This window comes from Neofelis nebulosa, chromosome 7, assembly GCF_028018385.1.
Source record: "Neofelis nebulosa isolate mNeoNeb1 chromosome 7, mNeoNeb1.pri, whole genome shotgun sequence".
Taxonomy (NCBI): domain Eukaryota; kingdom Metazoa; phylum Chordata; class Mammalia; order Carnivora; family Felidae; genus Neofelis; species Neofelis nebulosa.
The window spans coordinates 96092680-96112675 of NC_080788.1; the positions used below are offsets into that span (position 1 = coordinate 96092680).

The 19996-nt window shown below is 33.7% G+C and overlaps 1 protein-coding gene across 2 annotated transcripts in view; it reads right to left on the reverse strand.

Moving 5' to 3' along the window:
* MDGA2 (MAM domain containing glycosylphosphatidylinositol anchor 2) overlaps nucleotides 1-19996 on the reverse strand; it is an 875114-nt gene that overhangs the window by 192360 nt on the left and 662758 nt on the right. For both annotated transcript variants that reach the window (XR_009264432.1, XM_058738955.1), the window contains exon 8: nucleotides 13329-13622. Coding sequence is in view for 1 of the 2 variants with exons in the window: in XM_058738955.1 (XP_058594938.1) it covers nucleotides 13329-13622 (294 nt within the window). In the remaining variant the exon portion in view is untranslated. The remainder of the gene's footprint in view (nucleotides 1-13328; nucleotides 13623-19996) is intronic.

The following is a 19996-nucleotide window of genomic DNA, read 5'->3' on the forward strand; positions in this document are numbered from 1 at the left end:
ACAGCATGGGATGGCATGGAGTTCATCTTCAGGACAAGGAAGAAGGGAAAAAATCCAGAATTTCTCATGTACATTTCTAGAGAAAACCAGTCTGAATCTGAAAACAGACAAGTGAAAAGTATGTTCCATCTTCAAAGAAGGAGCGATATATTCAAATTAAAACTCCCTAAAAGTATGTATGTATGTGTGTATGTTTGCATGTGTATATGTGTATGTGTGTATATATGTGTGTATGTATGGGTGTATGTATGTGTGTAGGTACATGTGTATGTGTGTATATATGTATGTGCATATTTTGTATGTGTGTATGCATGTATGTGTGCATGTGTATATGTATGTGTATGTATGTGTGTGCATGTATGTATGTGTGTATGTACATATGTATGTGTATATTTGTTTATAGAGAGGGAGAGAGAAGACAAAGACAGTGGGAGGTAAAGAAAGAGAGTTTCTGAAAGTAAGAACGTTCAAAAGCTGCCTCAGAAAATAATCATGCTTTCCCAAGACCTCTGAAGGGAACCAAAACATACTCTGGACTGTCACATGGTTTATCAAATACTACTGTTATTATTATCCAAGGTCAAAATGGCCATTTCATGTAAAATCTTACTCAACTCCAGATAAATACTAATGTGTATGCTGAACAAATTAGGTTTTCTTACTCAAATGAGCTGACACAATATGTTTAAACATTGGAAGCAGAAATTTTTAACAGATTGCTCTGAAGAAAAAGAGACTCAGAAACTTTTTGGAAAAAGCTTCTTGCTAAAGCAAACAGGCAATCTAATTTTTAAATTAGGCATGTGAGATAAAATGGTGTTTGAGAGAAAAGTACTAATTTCCAAGCTACCATATCTTTCCATTGCTTTGTACATTTTCTTTATAGATAAGCTGCAAAGGATATCTACATAGAAACAGACATACATACACACAAAAATAAAATAATTTAAGTTGCTTTAACTTTAATAATTTAAGTTGCTTTAAAAAAGTTGCTTCTTTTTTCTAAAGAAGAAACCAGACAGTAGTATCCTTAATAAGATAGCAGATCCACAGTCTTTAAAAGTAACTGCAAAATAACACATATTTGTATGCATGGTATTTGTAATAGTTTATGGATTCAGTACTGTACCTAGTGATCAGTCCTATTCTACAGTGAAGTTAATCATAAACCAAACAAAGGAAAAGACTCAAGTAAAATTCACAAGGATGATATGTTTAATAAACTTCTGAAATTTTAATTCACAGACACTAAATTCTTGTCATTATCTATACCAAGAATGCTTTTTCCATTACTTCAAATGTATTTTCTCTAGATGCAATAGATGTAAAGCAGATATAATTAATGTTCTACTTGTCTTCAGGTTATCTTTTTTAATTTTTTTACCCATCTTTAACACAGAACAGACATTTTAACACTGGGAACTTCTTCCAATGAAATGTTGTCATCATGCATCTTTTTTTAGAAAAAAGTTTATGTATTTATTTTGAGAGAGACAAGAGACAGCAGAAGAGGGGGAGCAGCAGAGAGAGAGAGGGAGATAGAGAATCCCAAGCAGGCTCTGCACTGTCAGCACAGAGCCTGATGTGGGGCTCAAACCCAGGAAGCCATGAGATCATGACCTGAGTGGAAACGCTTAACTGACTGAGCCACCCAGATGCCCCTCATCATGCATCTTTTTGATTCAAACATACAGTTTGTAGGAGATTCCTGAAATGGCTACTAAAATATGGGTTCACTGTGATATATGCATAAATTATACATCAGACACTTACTGGCAACAATTTCAAACTTGACCATGACTTAGAGATCATCCTACTAAATTCTTAATTTGCATAAGGAAATTGGTTGTAGAGACAGAGTTAGTCACACATTAAAAACAGTTAGAATTAGGGGTGCCTGGGTGGCTCAGTTGGTAAAGCGTCTGACTTTGGCCCAGGTCATGATCTCATGGTTCGTGGGTTCCAGCCCCACATTGGGCTCTGTGCTGACAGCTCAGAGCCTGTAGACTGCTTCAGATTCTGTGTCTCCTCTCTTTCTGTTGTCTCCCACTTGCACTCTGTCTCTCTCTCAAAAATTAATAAACAATAAAAAATAATTTAAAAAATCTAGGATTAGAATCAGTGCCAGAATTGGAACCCATCCTACAATTTATAACCTATTTCTCCCCTAGAAATGTACTCATATTCATAGTTATAGTAAAAACTGTACATGTAATGTTATATCTTCATTAACAAAACAGCAGCTGAAAAACATGACCAAAGCCAGAAGTACTTATTTTAAATAATTTATTAGTTTATGCATTTTCTGATCTAGGTCCTTTTGGAAGACACAATCATGATTCATGAAAAAAAAGAACTTATGTTCTTATGAGAGAGAAAAAAAGAGAGAAAAGAAGATCTATATCTATTATATATATCTCATATATATAATTTAGGAATAGACTGTTGAAATTGGTAAGTCCAGAAAAAAAAGTGTCAATTTAGAGAATAAAAAGATTAGATACAGCTGGAGGTTTCAGAGAGAAATTTTATGCGACAAATGGCATTCAACTGTTGCTTTAAAAATGGTAAAGAGTAGGTTCAGGAGAGGTGACTTTAAGCATATTCATTAGGAAAAAAATGAAATTATAAAAAGCACCAAATTCAAAAGTGCACCGGATAATGAAATGTTCACTTTGACTGGAATATGGCATATGATCTCACAGAACGGTGGAGGATCCTGTTTGCCAAGTCTAGCAGTCTGAACTTTGAATCATGGGTAGTGAGCAGCAATACAGAATTTCTAAAGAGGGAATAACGAACGCTTGCAGCCATGCCTTTGCTATACAGAATGGCTACCTAAGTCAAGGGAATCAGATCCCACTGGAGTTAATCCTTGGAGGAGAGGCAAAAAAAAAAAAAAAAAAAAAAAAAAAAAAAAAAAAAAAAAAAGGATTTAGATAAGAATTTTCTGTTATTTGCAACCGAAAGTGTTCCTGCTCATAAAGGAATGTTCATCTGACACTGATGTTCTGAGGGGGAAAGAGAAGATCAGAGGTGGGGAAAAATAGGAATTTCTTGCAGGAGATAAAGGGCCTAGCTTTGAAAATGACAGTAGGACTGGAGAGGACTGAATAGATACTGAGAAGGTTTTGAGAACTAAGAGCTAATGATTAGGAAGTACTATCTATGTGCCAAACATTGGATAAACACTGTTCTGGCATCGTTTAATTTGGTCCTCAGAGATGACAGATATGGAGAATGAACACTGAGAGAAATTACAGTGAAAGTAGCAAAGCTGGAATTTAAACCATATCTCAAATTTCAGAATCCAATATCCTGATTTTCAGTTGCATATTGGGAAAGAAGGAAGATAGAATGATGACTTTCATAACAGAGAGGATTGAGATCTTTTTAGGTGGAGCAGGGAACGCAAGAGGAGAAAAAATAATTAAGGAATCATTGTAAGTTTAATTATAGTCATATTAGATTTTAGAATAAATCAGGAAACTAAGTTGAAATTCACAGAAGCTGCCTGACTGTGCCAGATACAAATGCAGGGAAGATCTGCATAGTCATAGTTTAAGTCCTTAAATTGCCAAGCAAGGGAGTGTAGAGTAAAAGAAAAATAGAAACAAAACCTGATTTGGAGAAAGGAAGAATAAACAGAAATAAAGACGTAAGTGGAAAGTTAAAACAGAACTAGCACATATGGAATTATAAAAGGCAAAGAAGAAAAAAGGCATTAATAAGAATGAGTGTTCACTCAGTAAAGATGCAAAATGCATGAAGCTAATAACATTGAGAGAGGCAGATGGATTGATGGCTGGATGGATGGAAAGGTAGATAGATGGGCAGATAGACATCTCATACACATTTATATCTCTCTAAATATTTGCATACATTTGTAGCTTCAGGTTTTAAGTCAGTAATTACAGTGAAAACTTCACATACTCAGATTACTTGTGTCTTTTAACTCAGCAATAAAATATTATATTTATCATTCTATGTTGTACACAAAGCAGTTAGCTTGTGCTTAAGAACATATATCTTCAAATAGTAGAATCACTGGAAAAAATGTTGATGCTGACAGACAGAGTGAAACTGAGAATAACTGAAGGAACATCAGATTAATTCTGCCATTTCATACAGTTCAATGCAAATAGTTAACATACTAAGAAAATATATGTCACTTTTCTTAAAGATTTTTTAATTTCTGCTTAATTTTTAGTATTATCCAGCATTGATTATTTTTTTAAAGTTAAACCCCTCTTTAATTGAAAAAAGAAAAAAAAAGGTTACCCAAGCTACATAACAATCTGAAGGAAAACATTTTATTTCATTCACTGAGAAACAATATTAAAGAACAAAATCCACACATTCACTAATTTTCCAAAAAGTATTTCACTTCTTTTTCTTTGAAAATAGTTTGGAATTAAGAAGAAAAAAGTAATTTCCACGTTTAAAATAAATCTAATATGTGTGAAATCAAGGGAGAATTTCTTTCAGTTTCACAATGCATGGTCAGCTTAAGTCTCAAAGTTTCCTTTTGAAGAATTTTTGCTTTTTTCCTACTAGAATCTTTAAGGCTTCAAGGAAATACTCATTTGCCAGAAGAAAGGAATTCATAAGAGATCAAATGATCCGATGGAACAGCATGAAATACAGCTACTCCCTCCCAAACCCAGATGCAAAGCCAAAAGTCTTACAAAGAAAGAATACAGGCACAACAGTTTACAGAAGAGGAGTCCAAAAAAAAATAAAATAAAATAAAATAAAAAAATAAGTGAAGTATGTTGGAAACATACTTGCTTGATATCCACAACTGTAATTATTATGATCAAACAAAGAATACTAACGCAAAAGAATTACTAAGAAAGTTTAGCATGGCAGATGAAGAGTAGATACATTTGAAGCGATGACAAAAGCCTTTTCCCTGCTGCATGAGAATCTGACCTTCTTTTAAAGTTCTGCTCTGCTGCCCTGGTAACTTGACAAGGGAAGAATGTCAACTTTGATTTTAGGTAACATTTTTGTATTAAATTGCTTCTAGATTGACAGGAATAGAAATAGAGGAATAATAGTTAATAGGATGCCATAGCTTTGAGCTACTGGTGTAGTGACTGTAACTTCAGGGATTTTTGCAGTTGTACCTATAGGTTTGGTATAAGAAACATTGGTTCCTGTGGGGTAGAAGATTCTGCCAGAGTTCCCATCCCCAAATTATGTAGCTCTTCTCTTGTACATATGAGCCATTATATAGGTCGTGGGCCTTAACCTGGGTAAGTTTGACCATCAGGGGATATATGGCAATGTTTGAAGACATTTTTTCTTTCTTTCTTTTTTTTTTTTTTTTTGTCATGACGTGAGGAGAGGCTTGCTACTGACATCTCAAGATTAGAGGCCAAGAATGCCTCTAAATTCCCTTAAATTAATAGGACAACCCCCACATAAAACAAATTATTACATTTTGCACAGAATAATTCTTTCTCTGGAGTTTGGCCTATGCATTTGGGACATCTAACAGCATTCCTGCCCGCTGAGCCCTAGATGCCAGTAGCATAACTCCTCTTTCAGTCCTGACAGGCAAATGTGCTTCCAGAATTCTCAAGTGTCCCCAGGAGTGGGGAGTGAGAGGGCATGCCAGCAAGCTGTGCTTCCAACCTTATATCTATAAACTGAATTTGATGCCATATGTGTCTATGGTAGTCCCAAGGGTTTGGAAATAATTGCACCTAAGAAGACCCTCCTGTAGCTTACACAGTAAAGGAGTTTACTACTAGTTTAAAAGTTATTAACAAAACAGAATATAATATAACCCAAAACAATATAATACATGCAAAGACAAAAAAATATGGGGCTGGTATTAAATATCAAACTAAGATAATCAAACAATTGATAATAAATAAAGACAAAATTACTAACAAAACATAAGCTAAAATTCTTTATGAATTCTATTTGCTTGCAGGTGGATTAAACACTGATTAAATGTGTGTCTTCTGCTTAGAGGGATAGTATAAGTGATGCCTTTCTCTCACAACACTGGCCTATGATTTCTCACTTCCTGATTGCTTTTATGTATATGACTAACTGCTTTTTTGATATTCAATTTCTTACATTGTTACCTAACTTCTGAAATAATTATGGATTTTTTTCTTAACCACAGAGCCATGTCTTCTGCCTACTTTATATTTTCCCATACACAAAGCATTTTATTGGTGGTATATTATTTAAAATAAATTGATAAAGTCACAGGCATGTCCATGGGGTATACTATTATAATATTCTATGTATGATTTATTTTAATGGATTAGGATTATTATATTTTTATTTTCATGGGAGAAGAACATGGTATTTTTAGAAGATGTCTAAATTCTATATTTGGGAAGAATACATTTATTTTTCGATGAGAGGCAAATCCCTTTTTAACTACAATGAAAAAAGTTACAAAAATTTTATAGTCACACATTTATTGATATATGTGTTTATTTCACCTCTCTTAGAGAATATACTTCCATAAAATGAGGAAGGGAGGAGGTGAGGAAAAGACACCAGGAAAGGAGACAGTATAAACTTTCCTCATTCAAAGCACATTTAATTTAATCACAGATCTATTTCAGGGAAAATATCTTTTCAGTATTATGGAAATGCTGTTATTTATACTTAACTTTTTTTATGCACTACAGGGGTGGGCCTAAGTACTTAACTTGACAATATCAATAAACACAAGACTTGACTGGTTAAACTGGACTACTTTTAATCATCCTTCTAAAACTGGCTGCCCCCCCCATTCCACCTCTTTATATGGACACTGAAAACAAAACTTTTAATGTTTAAGGCTTTCTAAATATTAAACCATGCTTGTATCTACATTAAAATAGCAACAATGAAATAAATTATGGATATAGTTTCTTTACATGATCTTTATTCTGAATAAACCTATCCTCTTTCCAGATAATCTGTACTTGACTGTTCAATAAAGACATCACATCTGTATTCTACATTGAGAAGCTCTTTAGAAAGAGAGTTCTAGGGCCCCTGGGTGGCTCAGTGAGTTGGGCATCCTACTTCAGCTCAGGTCATGATCTCATGGCCTATGGGTTTGAGCCCCGCATCAGGCTCTCTGCTCTCAGCACAGAGCCTGCTTCATATCCTCTGTCACCCTCTCTCTGCTCCTCCCCTGCTTGTGCTCTCTCTCTCTCTCTTTCAAAAAAAAAAAAAACATTAAAAAAATATTTAAAAAAGAGAGAGATTTTCTGTTTTCTCTGATAACTCCCTTAGATGGTTATCTACCATGCTATCCTCTCTGGAAGAGGGAGAAAACAGGGAGCAAAGAGATTGATTACCTGGGAGGGCAGGAGCAGTTCAGCTCAAGTAAATTCATCCTAAATACTTTCTGCAGAAAAACATATCCACTTGGCAAGTCCAATTTTCAAATGTTCAGGAGTAATACAAAAATAAAATGTTTAAACACATCTGTTTTCAAGGCAGCTCCATTATAATTCCTCATTAAATCCACTGGGAAATGAGGTAAGATATATTTATATGACATATTGACTTGAAGTAGAAATTCGAGAGGTTTATTTTATACAGTTTAAATTGTACACCAACTTATAAGAGTATTGCTTCTTCTTTCCAAAGAGAAGATCTTAACTATCTGGGGGACAGGAAAGATAGGATCAGAGAAAATAGCATAAATATTGTTTTTATAATATTAACATTACCTTAGGGGTCAGTTGATTAATGTTTATAATAACTGCTGCAAACAACAACATAGCCATTTAATTCAAATAAAAGAACTCTGTATAATAAGTGCTAAATTCTATGCAATAATCCTTAAACATAAAATATGAAAAATGAATGCTTAAAATATCATATTGTTAGTAAACTTAAAAGCTTTTCCCAACCTACATTCTAGTGGGTTAATGAAGTTAATAATGAAGTTAATAATTTCTTACCAGGCAGACTTTTAAAAAGTGATGAACTTTTCCTAAGTATTGAGACTCTAGAAATGGGTCACAATCAGTACCCTTCTCCAGTACCAAGAGGCTTTCTAAAGGGAGGGGATTTAGCCAGGACTTGAATAATGAAAAGCAGTTGACAAATTGGTGGAAACAGGAGAAGGGAATAAAGGAGCCTAGCTAATGAGTCAACACCAAATAATCTTGTCTAGAAGGTTGAGAAGGGATAGACTGAATTAATATGGAAAATAGGAAAAGCATCTGGGTAAGTAGGCTACTGAGCTGGAAGCCCTTTTATTATTCTGCTAATAAGTTAAAATTCTTGTCCATTTAATTATAAATTCCTTTGGATAGCTTTAACATCTTCCTGTGTGAAGGCAAATTGCTTGCATCCTCTTTTATCAATAGTTACTTTGTCTCTTGTATTAACTTTAGATTAATCTCTAGCCCCACTATCGTTTTCAGGGCAATTTTGCTGTTTAAAAAAATCCAAAAAGTAGTTATATTCACGCAATAGTAATTCTATACATCTCAACATTACACAAAATTACTCAATAACTTGTCTTAACAATAGTGAGCATTACATTCTAATCTGTATTTAAGTTTCTTTTCCTGTATAAGTTCCATGATCTTCTTGTAGGGACCAAGGGTAGGCCACCCCAAGATGGGCCACTTTGGCAGGAAGATTATTTTGAGTTAAAAAGCAATCTAAGGGGGCGCCTGGGTGGCGCAGTCGGTTAAGCGTCCGACTTCAGCCAGGTCACGATCTCGCGGTCCGTGAGTTCGAGCCCCGCGTCAGGCTCTGGGCTGATGGCTCGGAGCCTGGAGCCTGTTTCCGATTCTGTGTCTCCCTCTCTCTCTGCCCCTCCCCTGTTCATGCTGTGTCTCTCTCTGTCCAAAAATAAATAAAAAACGTTGAAAAAAAATTAAAAAAAAAAAAAGCAATCTAGGCCCAGCAGATTCAGGAAAACCTCTTTACTTCCCCCCCCTCAACTGCCTACAAAGAATTTAGAAAAAGAACCTGTTCCAGAAAGAGAGCTATCACCATAGATAATTACATTATGCTATAAACTAGGGTATGATAGACTGGGAGGAACCTAGCAAGGCCTGTTTGATCAAAATCTTCTGTGTCCCACTGTTTCCCAATAACGCAACAAATATTTGCTTACCAAACATTTACTCTTTTTGATTTTCCTGTGAATTGCATTCTTTCCCTTTGAAGTCCCAGACTACTACCTGCCTCCACCTTCATTCCAAATGATAAGGGACCTCACTTTGCCAGACTGTCTTTGGAATTTCCAAGTCTGAGTAGATTCCCTGTATATGAAATTAAATTTGATTTTCTCCTATTTGTATGGTAGGTGCAACAAATGTGCATATATATAATGAAGCTTTGATAATAAAAGTAACATTCAATGCAGTATATATCGTCTCCAACTGATTTTCAAGAAAATTGTATTTCAAAATATACTCACTTAACTGAACGATATTACCAGTGCTCTGAGATGAAACCACTTAAAGGATAGCTTTTATTAAAATAAAATGTTACAGTTTATGAAATTAAATTCAGAGTACATAATGTTCAGAGTACATAAGTACATAAGTATACATCATATAAGTATACTTATATAATACATATATAAGAAAAACAACAATTTCCTTTAGGGGGACAATAGGCATATCTTAGTTCCTTCTTTCAAATATATATTTGAATTTATTCATCCAATGGGACTTTTATTTAATCAAGATTCAAACAATCACTACTCTAATGGGTCAATTAAATCATTTAATTTTTATCATTTTATTACTATAACTTTGTTAGGAAATTGTTCTAGTTTTGTTCAATAAGCTCTATACACACTATGATTTTTAAATGATATGGATCAGTTAACACATATAACTCTTTTCAAAGATTCTATTGTAGGAGAATAAATCGGTTTCAAATAAAAATGAGCTGGAAACTTAACAAAAGAATTATACAGTTCCAAATACCCGGAGATGAAATTAAGTAATGGCTAAAAATTTGAAGATTATTAAAACTTCATATTGCACTTTGTAGTTTCACCTAGCAAATTTTTAAAAGTTTGGATTAACTTTAAATCATTATTTTTCAAACTTTTATAATTATATTTGCAGCTACTTATTCTGGCCCATATCATGTATGATAATTGGCAAATGTAAAAGTTAAAAATATTATGATAAAATAGTTTTGTTTGTTTGTTTTCCAGGATCAAGCAATGTACACAAGAATTTAGTAATTTAAACTATTTCATTTTGGTGATGTAGCTTCTCGTAACAGGCTATAGAATGGTATAAAATACCTTGAGGCTTCTGTCACTTGTTAAATCGTTCTTTAAGAGTATGCAAATTAACTTGAGATAGCAAATAATTCAAAAGGTTTTAATAAGATGATTGCTTCATAATTTTAATTCAACATTAGCTAAAATTAAATCTCATTTGCCAATTTAGAACATTAAACCCACAAAGTAGTCTATTATCTATATAATATGGAAATATATATACTATTTATATTTAGGCATGTACAATCTCAACAATTACTTCTGTGCTCCTTTAGTCCTTTTGACTGGTGACTGTTTAATTGGACACAGTAAAAGTAAACAAGGGGAAAAATGTGCCTTAGAGATACTAGATTTTTGTTGGTTTCCAATTTACTATGACAATCTCTTTTTCATTCTTCTACACTTCAGACATAAAATTATATATAAATGTATATATTATGTGTGCATGTGTGTGAAAAACAGATTTGCCCCAGAAGTTTCCAATGTAATAAATATTCTAAGAAAAGAAATCATAAACTAAAGTGTAGAGTTCAAGTCCTGAAAGAGGTGTTTTATTAGTGTTAGAATAATTTGGCATCTTCTTCGTATACTTGAACACTTTCAGGTCTCAAACTCTATGCAACAAGTTCTCAGATACTCCTGAAACCTAAATAATAAAAACCAGTCATGTAGGAAGCAAGGAGTATGAGCTTTATATATATATATATATATATATATATATATATATATATATATATATACACACACATACATACACACACACATCATTAGTTTTGCAGGAATAAGCCTTAGGTAGGCATGAAGGTTGGACTTGCTAGCAGGTATTATGTGCCTGGAAGATCAACATTTGATTCACTCAGGAATAATCTGGAGTTGTTACCAGTTACTTGTACTTGGCAAATGCTCCGACACAGAATTAGATTCTTCACAAGAAGTGGGAATACATGAAAGGGAGCTTCTTGAAAGACATGATGGCATCCTCACCTGGAACTGGAAAGACTTCCCCAGTAGGCCAGGGAAGCTTGCCTCCAAGAGGAAGTGCTGTTAGATGCTATCCCCTGCTCTGGGAAGTCACCTTGGGATGTAGATCTTTTTATTTACATTAAATGAACTAGACTCTGCCTATGTCTATCTGTGTCTTTTAGTCAATTACATCCTGTGACACTAGAGAGAACCGTGCCAGTATTTATTTTCATTCACTATTACGAGATTGAATTTTTAAACCTTGTGCTGAACTTAATGTTTCCTATGGGACTTTTTAAGAAGCAAAGAAAAAAAAAAAGCTCTCCAATAGAATTCTGAAGGTTAGTACATTCTATGGAGATTGGAGATCTTGGTTCTTAAAACTTTATTTCAAAATTCCTTATAATCAATGGGTTCTATGGCTTATATTTGTATCACAGATTCCCCAGAGAGGTGTGAGCAGCATGACACTAGTTTCCCTGAAACTAGCCTTTACAAACACAGGCTTTGTGCCTAACTCTAGAGGAAGCACAGAATTCTGGGATTACCAACAAAATGAAGTATTCCAAACTGCAGTTTCCTCTATGGTCACTTGAAAGTATCTTTTTTTTCCTCTTTTTTTTTTTTTATTCTTTTCTCTTTTTCTTTCTGGAACCTCTTTTCACATGAACCTCCTACCCATGAGCTTGTCATGAGTACAAAGACCAGTAAGGAAAAAGCAATACTAAACTGTTGAATAGAACTTGTTATCTAAATGCTTTATTATTGGGGGAAAAAAAACCCAGACAAAGTAATAATCAACTGGAAATCAGCGAAGGTATTTGACTAAATATTTTATCCTATGCAAATATCAGTTTGCATATTTTAGGGCAAACAGCACACTAGAATCTGAGTTTCTACAGAATGGAGAGAGGGAATCAATAAACAGCACCCAGAACCTTGTTCCTCCCAACCTCACTCACACACCTCAGACATAAATGAACTTTTTATTAGTCCCAAACATAATCTTTCCATATCTCAACTATTCTTTCAAATTTAAAGTCAGTTAATCCAATTTGCTGGCATCTTTAAATCTAATATAAAAAGAGACATTTTTGGACTAAATTCTGTTTTCCATTTTCTGAGTTACAGAACCATAGAAAGAAAACAACATCATTTCTTATTGAAGTGTGTACTTTCATCTAATTCATTCATATTCTTAAAGACTTTGCCAACATGTATTTAACAAAATCCACATCAATTAAAATTTACAGCAGCGTTACCAGAGTTTGAAAAGATTGTGTTTAGTTTGCTTCTTCTCTTTTGGCCCTATCTGTACCACCTGCCATCCAATTTACCAGGGCATCCTCTAATATCCCAACATCAGGACATCATTAAATTTTTTCTTACCTTTATGAATTTAGGTACTTTTAATATTAAAAGCAAATTCAAAGCACACAATGTCTCCAGTTTTTTGTTAGAAGTGTAACAGTGATTTCAATAAAAATAGTTAAAAATCTATTATATTTAACTCTCACAGTGAAACAATTATCTGTTACCAAAATCAAGCAAAAATTCAGTACCTAATATGTGAATTATCTCAATATGACTAGAAAATTGTGTAATCTACTCTTACAGCTTCAGATATGCAAACATAGCAGTTTAATGATGAGGTTTCCACAATTTAAGCAGAGGGGTGCACTGGAGTAGGTGGATAATTTGGGCAAACGGCAAGCAATAGCCTGAAGTAGAAACAAGAATTGTGAAGACAAGAGTATTGTAATCTGAATTAGCAATTACTTGCCGTCTCCACTCTGCTTCATTGCACATAGCCAGTTTTTCACCATTAGATTTGTTGACGCTTTGGCATTAACCAACCACATAATACCATCATAATCAAAACACACACACACACACACACACACACACACACACACACACACACACACCATACTGTTCTTTTCTATTACTTCTAACTCAAGCAATAAGCAGATTTAAGGGAAAACTATAATTTAAATCGGGTAGTGACGATATAGAAATATTTTACCCTAATCCAACACCAAAATTCACCTCATTTTACTAGCTGAATCATCACATCTTTTCTTTCCTTTTGTCCCCAGTAGAAACAGACAAAAACATTACTTACATTGCACGATGAGCTGCACCAAGGCTTCTCTTGGTTTCACGTTAAATCCATTGTACTGGCTGGTCTGACACCTGTACATTCCTGACATTTCTCTAGATACATTCACAATCCTCAGTGTTCCATCATAACTCTCCATTTGCATTGACCCATCAGGCATTGCAACTTCTTTATCCGCTCTAGACCAGAGGATGATGGGTTTAGGTTTTCCAGTTACTTGACACTGCAGTTCTATTGTGTCCCCTTCTCTGGTGACCAGAGGTGATTTTTCCTGTGGAACAGTCAGATTGGGTGGAACTTGAAATGGGAAAAAGAAAATTTTTCAAGGTTAGTATAAACTGGTAAAGCATATCCAAACACAGAAAATCATAAGGAAACAATTTCTGCTGGTTGAAGAAGTGTGACAATTCAGATGACAAAAATAATAGAGACCTTGGGAGTAAGTGGCACATATTCTCACTTAAAAGAATTCTGAATTGTTTTCCTATGACTCTCACAGATGAGGTATTTAAACAACATTAGCAAAATAAAGAAAGCATTAAATTGGAACATGAACGGTCAACATAAGAACAATCTACTCAATGACTTGTCATGATCAGTCATTAGCTGGGTTTTTAACATCTGCATTTCATAGAAGAGTGATCCTGCTTGCTGAGGGTAGGATCCAGCTTTTCAGTCTTGTTTCCTATGTTGTTATCTCTTACCCAAAGATGCTCTAAGAAAGGGATAAGAGGCATTTTCGACTTAGCAGGCATAGTAAACGCAAGTAATAGGAAAAGGAAAACAAAGGACCTCTGATAGAAAATCAGAAGTTTTGACTCTGGTGTACAAAATGTTGCCAAATTGCTAACATTTAGGGTTTGTTTTCTCCCTGATGGAAATGGAATGCAACAACAGACTTAGAATGCCACACTCTGACAATCCACTATATTCTTCTCTTTTGGACTTTTAATATTTTTAACATTTTAATTTCACATAATTTCCTTTTAAGACATTTTGAGATAAGTATAAGTAGTTTGTCACAATTTGCCCCTATTTCTGTGGAATTAATTTTAAGTGAATTTTCGAGAACATATTTCAACAATAAAATCATTGTAATTTTTTCAAGTAAAGCTAATTTTTTAGTTTACTGAAGATATTTATGAGACATTCATTTTACATGAAATTTACTGTGCTGGAATATATTTATGTTAGGGTTTAGTGAAAAGTATCAACCAGTAAGAGGCAAATACTGTTCAGTGTGTTGTTTCAGAAACATTACCTATTCCGCTGAAGACTTTTATTTCTTACACAAATATATATGAAATCCATTGTATTTGGGCAATTAAAATGTCTATCAAAAAACAATGGCTAACTTAGAATGCCAGAATAGGAATAACCAGAAATATAGGAATAATTCTACCCTTCTGGGAAACATCATATGCTTCCTTTAGAGGTATCACTGCATATATGGATAAAAAGGCAAAGATTTTATTCTTCCTTTTGGTATTACTGTGTTCCAGTGCCCGAGAACAAAACAAACATAGTTTTTAAATTATTTTTCAACTTAACGTTGAACTGTTACCGCTCTTGTTACACATAGAGGAAAATAAATTTGAGTCCAAAGTGATAGGGAAGTTAATTATCTTGCTATTTAAGTATCTTCAGGTTTTTTCCTTTCATTTAATTCCTTCATTTGCTTCTTATTTTTAAAAAAGTTACTTAAATAATGCATACATCTTAGAAATTAGAAAAAAATATGAAATATTAACCACCACTTCCTTGCATTTAATTTTTTTTTAATTTTATTTTTATTTTTTTTTTAATTTACATCCAAATTGGTTAGTATATAGTGCAACAATGATTTCAGGAGTAGATTCCTTAGTGCCCCTTACTCATTTAGCCCATCCCCCCTCCCACAACCCCTCCTGTAACCCTCAGTTTGTTCTCCATATTTATGAGGCTCTTCTGTTTTGTCCCCTCACTGTTTTTATATTATTTTTGTGTCCCTTCCCTTATGTTCATCTGTTTTGTCTCTTAAAGTCCTCATATGAATTAATGGATGAATGGATAAAGAAGATGGAGTATTACTCAGCAATCAAAAAGAATGAAATCTTGCCATTTGCAACTATGTGGACAGAACTAGAGGGTATTATGCTAAGTGAAATTAGTCAGTCAGAGAAAGACAAAAATCATATGACTTCATTAACCACCACTTTCTTGAAGTAGATATATACATTCTAGAATTTGGCAATAAAATATATTTTAAAATGCCTACATTTTTAAAACTTACATGATCAATTATTTGATTAACTTCTGTAAATATTAAAAAATTAAATTACTTAGTTAAATAATTAGTTTTTTTAATTTTTTTTAACATTCATTCATTTTTGAGAGACAGAGACAGAGCATAAGTGGGAGAGGGGCAGAGAGAGAGGGAGACACAGAATCCAAAGCAGGCTCCAGGCTCCGAGCTATCAGCACAGAGCCTGACAGGGGGCTCGAACTCACGAACTGCGAGATCATGACCTGAGCCGGAGTCAGACGCTCAACTGACTGAGCCACCCAGGCGCCCCAATAATTTGTTCTTTTTGAAATGAACCACAAGGGAATGATGCAATTCTAACTTGAGCTAACACTGGACCCCACTCCTCCTGCTCATGGCCTCTGTGCTCCTAGGGACAAAATGGACCAATTTTCCCTGCCCATCTCTTCGTCACTGTCTCAGGGACAATAAAAAGAGCCAAGGTAGAATTTAAAATGGTGAATTACACACCCTTTACAAACGACCTTATCTACCTTATATCTTACAGATCTATAGTTATCTTCAAAATCTCTGTCTATATTGGAATACTTCATATGTATAAGTCAAAACTGCTTATAAAATATAGCTATCCAAACATATCTCCAAATTCTGATAAATCTACATGAAATAAAAGAAAATAAATTATAAATTAAAAGATTATTCAATGGAATATTAGTTTTTGAAATATTCCTCCCATCTCTTCCAAAAATAAGTCACATGACCTTGGCCAACCTTAATCACTCTGAGTATTAATTTCTTCATTTTTGAAAATAAGAATTTGTACTTTATAAGCTCCAAGGTTATTAATGTTATGACCCTAAAAACAAATAGTAAAACGTTAAGGAAAGAAGTGGTGCTAAATGAAAGTGTATTTCCTGAATTAGTAAGAAGAATATTCAGAGACTTTATTACATTAGGCCATTCTAATACAAAATACATAATGGACTAGCTATATAACTTTTTGTTGTTGTTTATCATGCTACATAGTTCAAAAACTCCCTTTATAAATTTACTTATGTTATTTATTTAGGTAAACTTTCCTCCCTACAAAATCAAAATTACATAAATGCAAGACTCAATTTTAATCCAGATGACTTAAAAATAGATTTTTAAAATAAATTAGCCCAATTTTTGCTAAACAGCAACACTCAACTAAAATATTGTTTCCATCTCTTCCATGAGGCTTTTAAATCTTGAAATCAGAGTGAATCTTTCTTTGCAACTTTCTTGGCCAGGAAGACCTTACAACTTCCCACAGTTTTCATAGGCTTGTCTTCTCTCTCCACATTAAATTTTCCATTCTTTAGAATTCTTCAGTCAACTCTCTTATTATTACTATACATTTTCTTGTTACGAGATCTCATCTTTTCTCATGAATTTCTCTCTTTTATATGTTGATAACACAAATTCTAACTTTATCCCAAGGCTCTTTCAGTCTATGATTATAGCCTACTTCTATATCCCCAAAGTCTTTCAAATCCCCAAACCAAAGCACTGTTTATTTCTTGACTTAGTTGGTAGTTATCAACACACCTCATCTGCTAACTGAAAGCTACAGAATTTTGTTTTACCATTTCCTCTTGCTCACCACTTCTAATCAGCTGCGTTGTTTCCTCTATCAAAAATGTCTCTCATATCTGCCTATTTCTTTTCTTGGCTAGAGGCAGACTTCTCAGTAGAATTCATCATTTTCTCTTCTTGTGACACTACAATAAGTGGTCTCTGTCACCAGTCTAATTCTTCCAGGCTTCCTACTACCCTGCTATAAGCTTTATCATTTTAAATACAATTTTGTTCATGTCACTATGAAAACTACAGTACTCATTGAGAGTGCTCATAATACTGTTTTAATTTTTTTAAAAAAGATTGAAAACAGCCTGATGGATCCATTAAATAAATGGTGGTACAGTCACATTATAAAATATGATGCAGCCTTTTAGATGATGATGTAATACACCTACATTTATTGATAAAGATGCTGAGATTGCTAAGAAAAAGCATTCTAGTGAATAGTACGAATAGCTATTATCACTATGATTGAGTAAAAGATGTTACTGAGCACTATAAACAGTAGTATCAAAATTTTATATCAAAAAGACATATGCTGGCGAATGTTAGCAAGGAGCTTCTTGAAAGGAAGAAAATATATCTTTACATTGTTAGTATACAGCACTCTATTTCACACATAGTAAGAACTCAGTAAAACATGTTAGACTGAATGTACAAATTAAGAAAGGGAGGCAATTTTGCACTGATTTAGAGGAGAATAGGAGGCTTATACAGGAAAAATCTAGAGGAAAAGAAAATCCAGGAGGAACTATACCAAAACACTAACAGTGGTTCCCTCTGAGTGTGGGATTATTGATGAATTTTACTTTCTTTGTATATTTCCCGTCATCTTTCATTCTTCTACAATATGGACAATGCATATTAGTACATCATAGGTTCCAAGAAGCTCAGAGAAATCTAAAATGTTAATGCAACCAATTTTCCAAAGCTCATTTGATAAAAACTCCATTTTTTAATAACACAAATGTATCACCTGGACATAGCATTCTGTTCAACACAGTCTGAGAAACGCTTACTCCTTTAACACTCATTCTCTTGCAGTTTCACTGACTGGTGAACTTCAGTGCCCTTGAACAAGCACTTCTTTTCTATGTTCAGCATGTCTGGCCCTTGCTGAATTCTAGTGGCTCCTGCTTGCCTCATGTGTTGAGATTCAGTTCAAATATTATCATTTTTGTGATAACTGCCTACCACTAAGGCTGGGTTGATTGCTCACTCTTCCTGAACACATATTACACTGTATATTTGTTTGACCTGTACTTGTGGCTTTGCCTTACATTTTCTCCCACTTCTATGCCCCTGAAAAGACAAGCTGCTCAAAGACAGAGTATCTTATTCTATCTCTAAAGTGCCCTGCTTTCCTGCTTGGCAGAGACCAGTAAGTCATGACATTGAAGAAGGAAGGGAGGGAGAGAGGGCAAAAAGGGTAAAAGATAAGAAGATAAAAGGCTATGAGTATAATAGACATAAACATAATAGAGACAAATCATGAACATTATAAAAGTGATAAATCATGAAATGTAGTATTACTTCTATAACTAGTAGCCCATACGAGTAGCAGAATCTTCTGCAAAATATATTGTTAGCATGGATTTCAGATGCGGTATATCTTGAGAAGTGTGTGGGTGTGTGAGAAAGTTGAGAGTCCAAAAAAGGACCCACCAGTTTATCTTTTCTTTCACCTTTCATTTAAAAATTCAAATAGATAAGCTGTAAATTAAAACAAAACAAAACGAAACAAAACAAATACAACAGAAAGAGCTAGCTTGAGGACATGCCATTTAATTATGTCATGATGTTTTTTCCATCCTTTTGCTAATCAACTGAATTATTTTTTCTTGAAACATTGTCTCCAGTGAAAGCATCAAACTAAGTAGAAAAAATGGAAATGTCTGCCCCTCTGAGATCCACATTTATCCATAATGTACTCAGTAGAAAAAAATTTCCTCCTGGTAAAAACACAAAGCTACCTTCTATGACATATAGATTATACATGCCCCTATTTTGATTTGTGCTATCTGAAATGCTACTGTGGAAGATGCTATAATCAGAGAAACTTGAAAAGCATGATATGACACCAAAGTTTCTCATTCTAAACAATAAATATGTGACAAGTAATTCAAACTAGTTTTCTGTCAACATTTCCATAGTATCACAGACCGTAAAATAAAACAAATATCGAAAATTCAAATGATTTTATTTCTTCAGTAGGAAGGAAGCTGACGAAATTTAATCTTTAGTCATTACTCAGAAAATGACTGGCCTATTTTCTCACTCACAAGAATGCAGGGGAAGGTTAGTTCATCTGAACTGTATGAGAAAATATCATGTGATCTGAAACAAAGACATCAGAATATGCTAATTACAGACAATGGTTTAAAACACATAACTATTTATAGTGTGTTTTAATAAGATATATTAAAAGAAAATATATATTTCTTTTAACATAAAAAACATAATTAACTAAGTAGTAAGTAGAGTTTTCTCCAGAAGGACAACCAGACTCCCATTTTTCAAGAATCCTAAAATAGGTATGTCATTATTTAATTATACTTGAATTTTAGGGAGAAATCGTTTATAACACCTATGTATGTTTTAAAGTAATATGTATAATCTGTATTTGAAACATTAAAAAAAAATCAGAAAAATGTGTGTTTATAAAAGTGACCCCTAGAGGTCACACTTCAGGAATTCTCAAGTTGAGTGGATGTATATAAAGGAATATAAGAAAGACTCAAGTAAATACTGAATTTGTAGATATAACTAATTCAAATGAACCAACTCTGTTTTGTTTGTTTGTTTTTTGTTTTTGTTTTGG